Source organism: Nematolebias whitei, unplaced genomic scaffold (genome assembly GCF_014905685.2).
Source record: "Nematolebias whitei isolate Nwh7 unplaced genomic scaffold, NemWhi1 Nwh_scaf_958, whole genome shotgun sequence".
In the NCBI taxonomy this organism is placed as follows: Eukaryota; Metazoa; Chordata; class Actinopteri; order Cyprinodontiformes; family Rivulidae; genus Nematolebias; species Nematolebias whitei.
The window spans coordinates 558-9412 of NW_023619503.1; the positions used below are offsets into that span (position 1 = coordinate 558).

Sequence of the window (8855 nt, forward strand, 5' to 3'; positions counted from 1 at the left end):
AACCGTCCCTGAACGCTTCATATGCAACACGAAGATCAACTTCTTCCGTTTCCAGCCTGTTATAAACAATAACTAGCGGGATTTAGTCATAAATTTGGATGATCAGAAAACTACTCTGACTGGACTGCAGTGAGTGTTTCTACCTCTTCTGCTCTCATCCACATTTCATCTAAGGTAAGTAATTACAAAGTCTCTTAATGCATCCTGTGTTCAGATAACTACCTTCACATTATTTGCCATGAGTAATGTAATTAAGGCATAACATAACTCATTGGTTTGTTGTCACTGAAAGAAGCAAACTGTACTTGATGTGCTATGAGCAGCCAGCTGATCTCAATAAATTACTTACTGTTCCGACGACGATGCTGGAGCCATTGTTAGCTGACGTTACTGCAGAATGCGCTGCAGCCCCGGGTAGAGTTGTGCTTGTTTGTTCGTTCTTGGCTGTTCTTTCATTTACTCCATCAAAAGTTGATTCGTCCTCGTCTGCCTCAATGTTGAGAAGATGGTGTGTGTGCGTCCGCTTTACGTGATAGTAAAAGGAGTTATACACTCTGTACTCACTTGGACAGCCATCAATCCCACACACCACACGAAAGTCAGGACTCCGACTATGCATGACGTTAATGTGACTCAAAAGTTGTCTCAAAGACAACGCCACAAATACGTAGCAAATAAAACAGCGCCAAATCATGTTGGATCAGAGATTTTCGTTGGTCAAAGGATCAGAAAAGGTGCTGTCGTACTACTGTGTTGATTGTCGCAAAAAAGCCGTTACTATGGTGACACCCGCCCACCAGCAAAATTACCGTAAATCTCAAGTACGATAAAATTATTTGTAAAGAGTTTCTGTCTTTGTAATGCGCATTACACATTCCTATCGATGTTTAATCGTGTTTTTATTGCTCAACGTTGCAGCTGACGCGAAATAAAAGAAGAAGCTGGGCGAGCAAGCTAGCTAGGAATTAGCTAACAGCAGGGATGAGCTAGATGATGCGGTTGTGTCGACGTTAAGAGGTAACGTATTTATACAAAGTTGTTTATAATGTAGACTGAGACATGGAAAAAAGTTGTTGTAATGATCATACCAATATTACATAAAAGTTTTTACGTCTTTAGTGGCGTGTGTGTGTGTGAGAGCAAGCGGTAGAGATTTTAATGCTGCTGTAGGGGAGTGCTATGTTGCTAATGCTAACTGGACATTGGCCTGCACTGCACATTCTCCACCGGCGCCAAAAGAAAAAAACTGAATTCCGCTACATTTGGCTATAAATTATTAAAAATATTGCAATAATACAATGGAGAGAACACTACTCTTTTATGAGTTGCTGTTGCTGTGAACATTAATACATATCTCAGTTAATACCAACAATACCACTTTATATTTGTATTAAAACTGAATAACAATACAATTTAAAAATCAATAATACATGTAATTGTTATTGCTGGTTTGTCTCTAAATGCATGTCTCCCATCCATTCGTACAGCTACTTTGAGACAGCAACAAAAATGTGTTCAGTTAGCTGCAGATGTTAATTTAAATTAGATTGAACTATGAAATTTCAGATATCAAAGAAACTTCTAAATTTTCAAAATTTATAAACTAAACAATTTTACTGGTTTAAAACAATATTAATGTTAAAAAATGCTTTGTTGTGGCTAGTACAATTAAGAAAAAGCTAGTACTGTGTGCAATGTGTGCTGAATGCATAGTTTAATGGTATTAAGGTTTCTTTATTGTATCTGGTTTGTTAGCAATTTTACTTTAAACAGTCTCAGACCTCCATCTAAAGGCCCTTTGCTACAGCTTCTTCTCAAACTATGTAGCTTAACAACTGAAAAACCAAGTTTATGTTTAGTCTTTTCTTCTTAATCTGGATGTGTCAAGTTTCATCTTTGTTTTCAAACACATTCTCAGCTGCAAACATCAGTGAGGCAATGATGGGCAACCTGTCTCGTGAAGACTTGCGGGACCTTTTCCCAGGACCAGAGAACTTTTTAAGAAGAAAAGCGATCTGGATTGCTTGTCATGGTGCATCAGAGGAGGTCAGTTTCTCTGTGACATAGACTTAAAAAACAACCTATTTCAGTTGGCTGTGGCACTTTGGGTTGATGTAGTATATTGCCAAAACTATGCACTGCAAATGTTTTTGTATATCAGTAACAAGTCAGTTACAGTGCTTTACATGAACAAATCATAAGAAAAAAAAATATTGGAAAAAAGTCAATTGCAGTGGTGTAATAACAGAAGGTAAAGAAACATTGGACTATAACTACAGTTAATGATGTTTTTGTTTTCCGTTTAAATAGAACAGTGAAAGACAAATCTAAGAAACTTTTTTTTTTTTGTCTGAATAAAAAAAAATCATCATTTCGGCATTTAAAGTTCTTTTGGAGTTTGTTCCAGATTAGTGGAGCGCAAGAACTTAATGATGCTTCTTAATGTTTGGTTCTGACTCTGGGGATACAAAATAGTTCCAAGTGGGTCACACCACCATATCAGTAAATTTGGATGTGTTACAATCACTTCCTTGGGTGCAGGTATCTAAAATTTGGTGAGACAAACCTGACTGACCTGCACACAGTCCCGACTTCAACTTTCAAAGTAGTGGACCCTATGTATTAACAACATGATTGTCAGTAAAGTTAATGTACACAGACTAATACTTCTGACAATGTAGTGTAACAGTATCAGAACACAATGTTTTGTTTTGCATTGTTTTTGTTTGTTTGTTTCTGTACAGGATTCTGGTAAAGAAGATTCAACTTTAGTGAGCTGTTCCTCCAATAATGGGTCACCTATGCAACAGACATCCACTCCAATGAAGTCCAGTCTTCCCAAGTTTGAAACTCCTGAAAAGGTTGTGAAATTAACCTTTCCAGAATATGTACTCCACACTGACACTGAGCTTGAGCACGTAAGACAACAGTACTTTGAATTGTCGAAGAAAGGGGAAGAGCGCAACTGTGAAATGTCAAAGGAACTCAGATGTCGTCTCATCCGAAACACGATGACCAGTATGATTGCAATCTTGAGGGCAAAAGGAGATGCAGAATCACACAGATACCCATCAAAACCTGAAATCACAGCAGTGGCTAAAAGGATAGTGCTGTATTACCCCATGCTACAGGACCAAGGTCTGAAGAATTCATGGGTAAGTGAAATGCATCCAGTTAATGACCAAAGTTTTTTTTTATTTTGCACATTTTTATTGAGGATCTAAAAAATGAAATGTATGTGTTCTTAAGGTCACTGTGTTTGCGCAACTAAACAAAAGATTGCAGAATGTGAGGTCCCCTCTAAAGAAATCTCAGAGTGGGAGACAATCAAAGAGGTAAAGCTGCAACAATTAATTTCCTCAATAATAAATATGTCATTAGCTTTAGTAGACTTTAACATATGTTGGCCAGCATTTGTTGGAAGTGATTAATTGGCTCATCTTTGCAGCTCTTCAAAGAGACGCCGTCTTGATGAGCCCTATGATACAGATGAAGCCATGTCGAGCGACTCAACAATCATTCTGGACCAGTCTACAGATGAGACTACCAGCACCGACTCAGGCACTACTGACAAGGAGTTTGTTGAATTTAGTTTTGTATTTATTTTGTCTTGTTTTTATTTTGTTTTGTTTATCTTCCACAATCTGAATATTAACATTATGATTCATCATGCCAACAGAAATATGTCTTTATGTGTTTCAGGAAAAACAAGACCCCAAAGCCCCCAGAAGCTCTCCCTCTCCTGTCCAGTTCTAAGAGTGAGTTTGTCCTACTTTATTTTGGGGGTGTGGTACTTGTGTTCCTCAATGCAACGATGATAGCACGACCAGATTCTCATTACTGTATTTTAGTGTTGTAATAGTAATTACAATTTTGGGTTGTTCATATTTGAATAATTTGACTTTAATATAATTTATCGAATATTTAACTACACAAAATGGATTGTATTAATTAAAAAAAAGGTTGTCATATTACGTTAATTGACAAAAATCTGTTGTTAAATTGAGCCACATTATGTGTTACAGCTAACAGGCCAACAGATGTTGAAAGCTCATACAACTACAGTCCAGCAATCTCGGCCAAGCACTACAGGACCCTACAATCGTTGTATAAAAAAAAGAATCCAAACCACCAGGATGTGTCTCATCTCCTGGATTTGGAATTTCAAGCCAGAAGAGCATTCATTGATTCACATAGTTTTCGTGAGGAGGACAGACACAACAAAATCATAGAAGCATATCCTTGTTTCAAGGACATTGGACATGTAAGAATACTTTGCATTCTTAAATGCTTGATATAACTTGCAATGTTTAGACAATTTCCTTCTCCTAGATAAATATTCTAATATCTGAATTGGTGTATTGAACATTGAATAGGTCATGGATGAGCTTCAACGCATTCTGAACAAAGATAACCCATGCTACATAGCTGAACTAAAGGGACGATGGAAAGACTTCTGCCAGAAGGTGCAGTTTTTTGGTGTATGGAAAAAAATGCTGAAACTACCAATGGGAGTGGACAAAGGTAAGCAATTACATTTTGGTATTATCTGTGATCAGGGTTTAATTGTGTCCATGAGTTTTGGACTTTTAGCTATTTTTTTATTTATGTTATTTTTGCTTTATGATGACTAAGGGTGTAAACAGGTCTTACAAGGTTAAAATGAGTATAGAAAGCAGTCATTTCTTAAATGTTTTCGTATAAATTGATCAGATTTGAACGTGTGTGCATTGTAAAGCTGTTTTTTTTACCCAATTGTACCCAATCTTTTCCTGTACAGCTGAACAGGCTCTAGAGATCCTTCATGTCCTGCCATCGCTGTTTCCGTCGGCGTCTGCTCCTCCAAAACGAGTACGCGAGGCAAGTGAGGCTCTGGTGCATGTCCTTGAGGTGAGCTGTGTGAAATGTTCCTGGATAATTTTGAGTTAAGTATTAGAAAATCTATAAGGAGCCTCTGATTTCCTAAATTTTTCCTTTTTATCTCTTCAGAGACACCCAAAACAGTTGTTTTTATAAATATAGTTTTCACTAGGTAAATGTTAGTGCTTATTTGTGTCTGTTTAAATGTGTTATGCAGCATGTGTTATCCCCTCAATAAAAACCAACCAAGGCTAGCGTAACACTCATTTTTCTTTTGGGAAAGTAGACTGCAGTAAATGTATTTTGCATAGTTACAGGGATCGATGAGTAACATTAGACTTTATTTGATAAACATATATTTTAACTGTAAAATACATACTGTAAAAATGCAGTACGCTGTTTAGTTTTTATATTTAAAAAAATATATATTTTAATACGGATGGAGCCATTTTATTTACACACAAAGCATTCTGGGTAAATGATGACATGGATAGGTCCTCGGTGTGAGCGAGCTTTATTCACCCTGAATCTTTGACAATATGTAACGATCGACTCTTTTAAATTAAACCAGAGAGCGTTGACAGTGAGGATAAGGTAGAAATGACCCAGCCTTTTACTGAAAATACAGATGGAGGCCAACAGAGCTGCTTCATGGAAGAAGAACCTCAGCCTGTTAGCATTCGTGCTAGCGCAGACACTATATTGCCTTAAATGGGTTAGCTCAGCGCTAGCGCGACACAAGCTAAACTGAGGTCCTCCATCCATATTTTCAGGCTGAGTCATTTTTGCTTTCCCCTGTCTGTCATGTGGATGGAGGACCTCAGTGACGAGAGGAGAATGTGTAGCGCTGAGCTAATACATAAGCTAACAAGCTGAGGTTCTTCTTCCATGAAGCAGCTCTGTTGTCCTCCATCTGTATTTTCAGTTACAGGCTGAGTCATTTCTACCTTCTCCTCACTGTCAACGCTCTCTGGTTTCATTTAAAAGAGTCGATCATCTGATATTGTCAAAGATTAACCTTCAGAGTGGATATAGCTCGCTCACACCAAGGACCTATCCACGTCATCATTTACCCAGGATGCTTTGTGTGTAAATAAAATGGCCCCATCTGTGTAATATATTTTTAAACTTTTAGTTTAAAACTTATAAAAACTGAACATTCTACAGTATTTTTAGTCTTGCTTTCACAGTTAAAATATATGTTTATCAAATAAACTCTGTTATAATCATGGATCCCTTAAAAACAGCTACTTGAGTTGTACCTTCAACCTCTTTCAAAATTTTACTGGGTTTGTATCAACTCTCTGCTTCAGGTTCTTAAATAACCAAGTGATCCTGTATGTCTTACTGACAGAAGGTCTGTTTCTTTTTCTTTTTTTTTTTTAAGGAAAATGAAGACCCTGATGCCTATTTGAAGAAGCGCCCTCTCTCCTGTCCAATTCTGATTGTGTGTTCATCCAACTGCCTGCTCGCGGTAGGAGACGTGCCCATCACAACATTTCCGAAAGACAAGGTTGATGAGGGGGCTTTATACCTGATGGCATACTATTATGCCCTGCATCTTACTTACCCAAAGTGTGTGGCCACTCTGCTGTCAGTCATACAGACAGAGGTCCTTTTGGACCAAATCCATGAGAGAGATCTAACATCATCCTACAAAAAGAGCATGGCCGAATGGAAAACTTTTATTGACCAGTAGTGGCCATGCAGTAAGCTAGTTATTTGACTGGCGTAACAGTTCATGTTCAGAATTTTGGTTGTTTACCCATTAAATGTTGCTGAAATAGCATTATGAGTGCATGAAAAATATTGGACAACATGACTCTACTTCATTTTATGTTGCAACAATGCAATTCTTTGAACATTTTGAAAGTTTAAATTTGAACATTTTATGTTTATACATTTTAAGTTGTAACTGTGAATGGCTCCCTCATTTTTCTCCACTACAGTACTAAGCTCCTCATTTTTCGTAGTAGTTTTTTTTTTTTTTTACTTATTTATTTATTTATTTTGTTGAGGATGTTTTATGTTTACAAATATATATTCAAAAGTTAACTACAATTGTTATTGGGAGTAGCAGTGTCAGTTGTTGCATTGAAACATTTTATGTTTAAACATTGAAGTTGTAGTGGCTCCCTCATTTTTCATGGTGCCCAACAGTATACTCTTCATTTTTCATAGCAAAAATTGTTTTTATTTTGTTGAGGGTGTTTTATATTATTTTTTTTTAAATATAATCAAGTGTTAACTAATTGGGATGTTGCATTGCTGCTGAAACCAAAAATAAATGTGTTGAAGTTAAAGGATTTCATTTTTTGACATTATAGAAAATGTTTGAATGTTTTGACAAGACATGTATGTTATTATGTTTGTTGGTTAAATTTGATGACGGGTTGGAGAAAATAATGTTGCGTTGTCAGGATTTCTTATATAAGTTTTCTTAAAATACAATTTCTAATCTTATTTTAGGTAGGCTTTGAAACATCTGTAGAAAAGTTTTAGGGATGTAAATTAATTTGAAGCATCACACGCTTACTTTAAGACAAAGCCCACAATTGTAGTAAGATATTGCTAAGAATGAGATTTTTGCAGCTAGGTTTAAGATTGTTTATCTTGTAAAATGATAAAATGTCTTATTTTTAGAAATCGTTTTTAGAAAATTTTCACTTGTTGGCAGATCTTTTTGCTTATTTCAATCAAAAACAAAATTCAAATTTTAAGTTGTTTTAAACTTGTTTTCGGAATAGTCTTTTCTCCATTGTACTACTTTTGAGCATCAGAATCTTATTATAAGACACAAATAGCTCAATTGTAGTTAAATATTGCTCAAAATTATATTTTTATAGCTAGTTTCAAGATTCCGCTTATCTTGTTTGACTTGAACAAAATGTCTTATTTTTAGAAATCTTGTCGAGAGAATTTTCACTTGTTCCATTGGCAGATTTTTTTGCTTATTTCAGACATAAAAATCTTATTTTAATTTTTTTTTACTTATTTTTGGAGTGGCCTTTTTTCCAGTGTAGCCGCAGCAACAAATAAGATTTCTGACGTGGGGCGAGCTAGTCTGGAACTCAAAGACGACAAAGGTCAGAGTCCAGGTCACCCACAATCACCTCAGAAGGATTTTGGTGCACCTCCTGCTCTTAATCCCATTCTGCTACCTCCACATGTGTGTAGAGACACACCTCCACCCTTACCTGAAGTAGTAGGGACAGACCTGAACAGTTTTCCACTACCAAACAGGCAAGAGAGAGCATTGAAACTTCCTCTTTCAATAGATGATCTTCAAAAACTCTCAAAATATGTACAACGCTTTGTACCTGGACCAATGGGCTCAACTGGAACAAAAGCGTATCTCAAAGACCTTGATTTCAGACTGAGTGGTTATCCTAATGCTACGGTTGAGGATAAAATCAGTCTGATAAGGCTCGCTTCGGACAGAGAGGTGTTCACCTTCATCGAGCGTCAACCTGATGCCATGAGAAGGGATTACAACCTTCTGTGTGAAGCTTTGATCAGGGAGTACGACCCCTGCACGGGACCTGCTGGTTTCCCAGCTGCTGACAAGGTCACGCAAGGCAAGCATGAACATCCAAAGGTTTATTACAAAAGAATCTTCCAAGCTTATTTTGGTTACAGAAATGAAACCGGAATGGAGGAAGAAGAAGGTTTTAAATTTGTTTTCAGCAAAAATATCCACACTGACATTAAATTGTCAGTACAAATGATGGCAAATTTCAAAGAAAAATCCATCAATGAGATTAAACAGTGTGCTGTGAATGTGTTTGAGGCATGTTCTCATGCTAAGACGCCCATAGAAGAGTTTCCTGGTGTAAAGGTTAAACCCCACTCGCTAGAATTGGAAGGACGGCGTGCATCGCCTCCCCCTCCTAAGAAAGGCGAGAAAAAGCAGTCTTTTCAAACTAACAAACCACGTCATGAAGGTGCACGCTGGGACAAAAAAGCTCCTCTTTCAGAGGATGAACGTGATTATC

At 36.9% G+C, this 8855-nt stretch overlaps 1 protein-coding gene across 1 annotated transcript; it reads left to right on the forward strand.

Annotated features, from left to right (window-relative positions):
- The first annotated feature begins 984 nt into the window (after positions 1 to 984).
- Positions 985 to 6559, forward strand: LOC119429403. Its single transcript, XM_037697038.1, has 10 exons — positions 985 to 1017; positions 1919 to 2046; positions 2745 to 3155; positions 3250 to 3335; positions 3449 to 3577; positions 3703 to 3758; positions 4026 to 4264; positions 4377 to 4524; positions 4781 to 4890; positions 6248 to 6559. The coding sequence occupies exons 2-10, from the start codon at positions 1939 to 1941 to the stop codon at positions 6557 to 6559; spliced, it is 1599 nt and encodes a 532-aa protein (XP_037552966.1). The 5' UTR covers positions 985 to 1017; positions 1919 to 1938.
- Positions 6560 to 8855: the final 2296 nt, after the last annotated feature.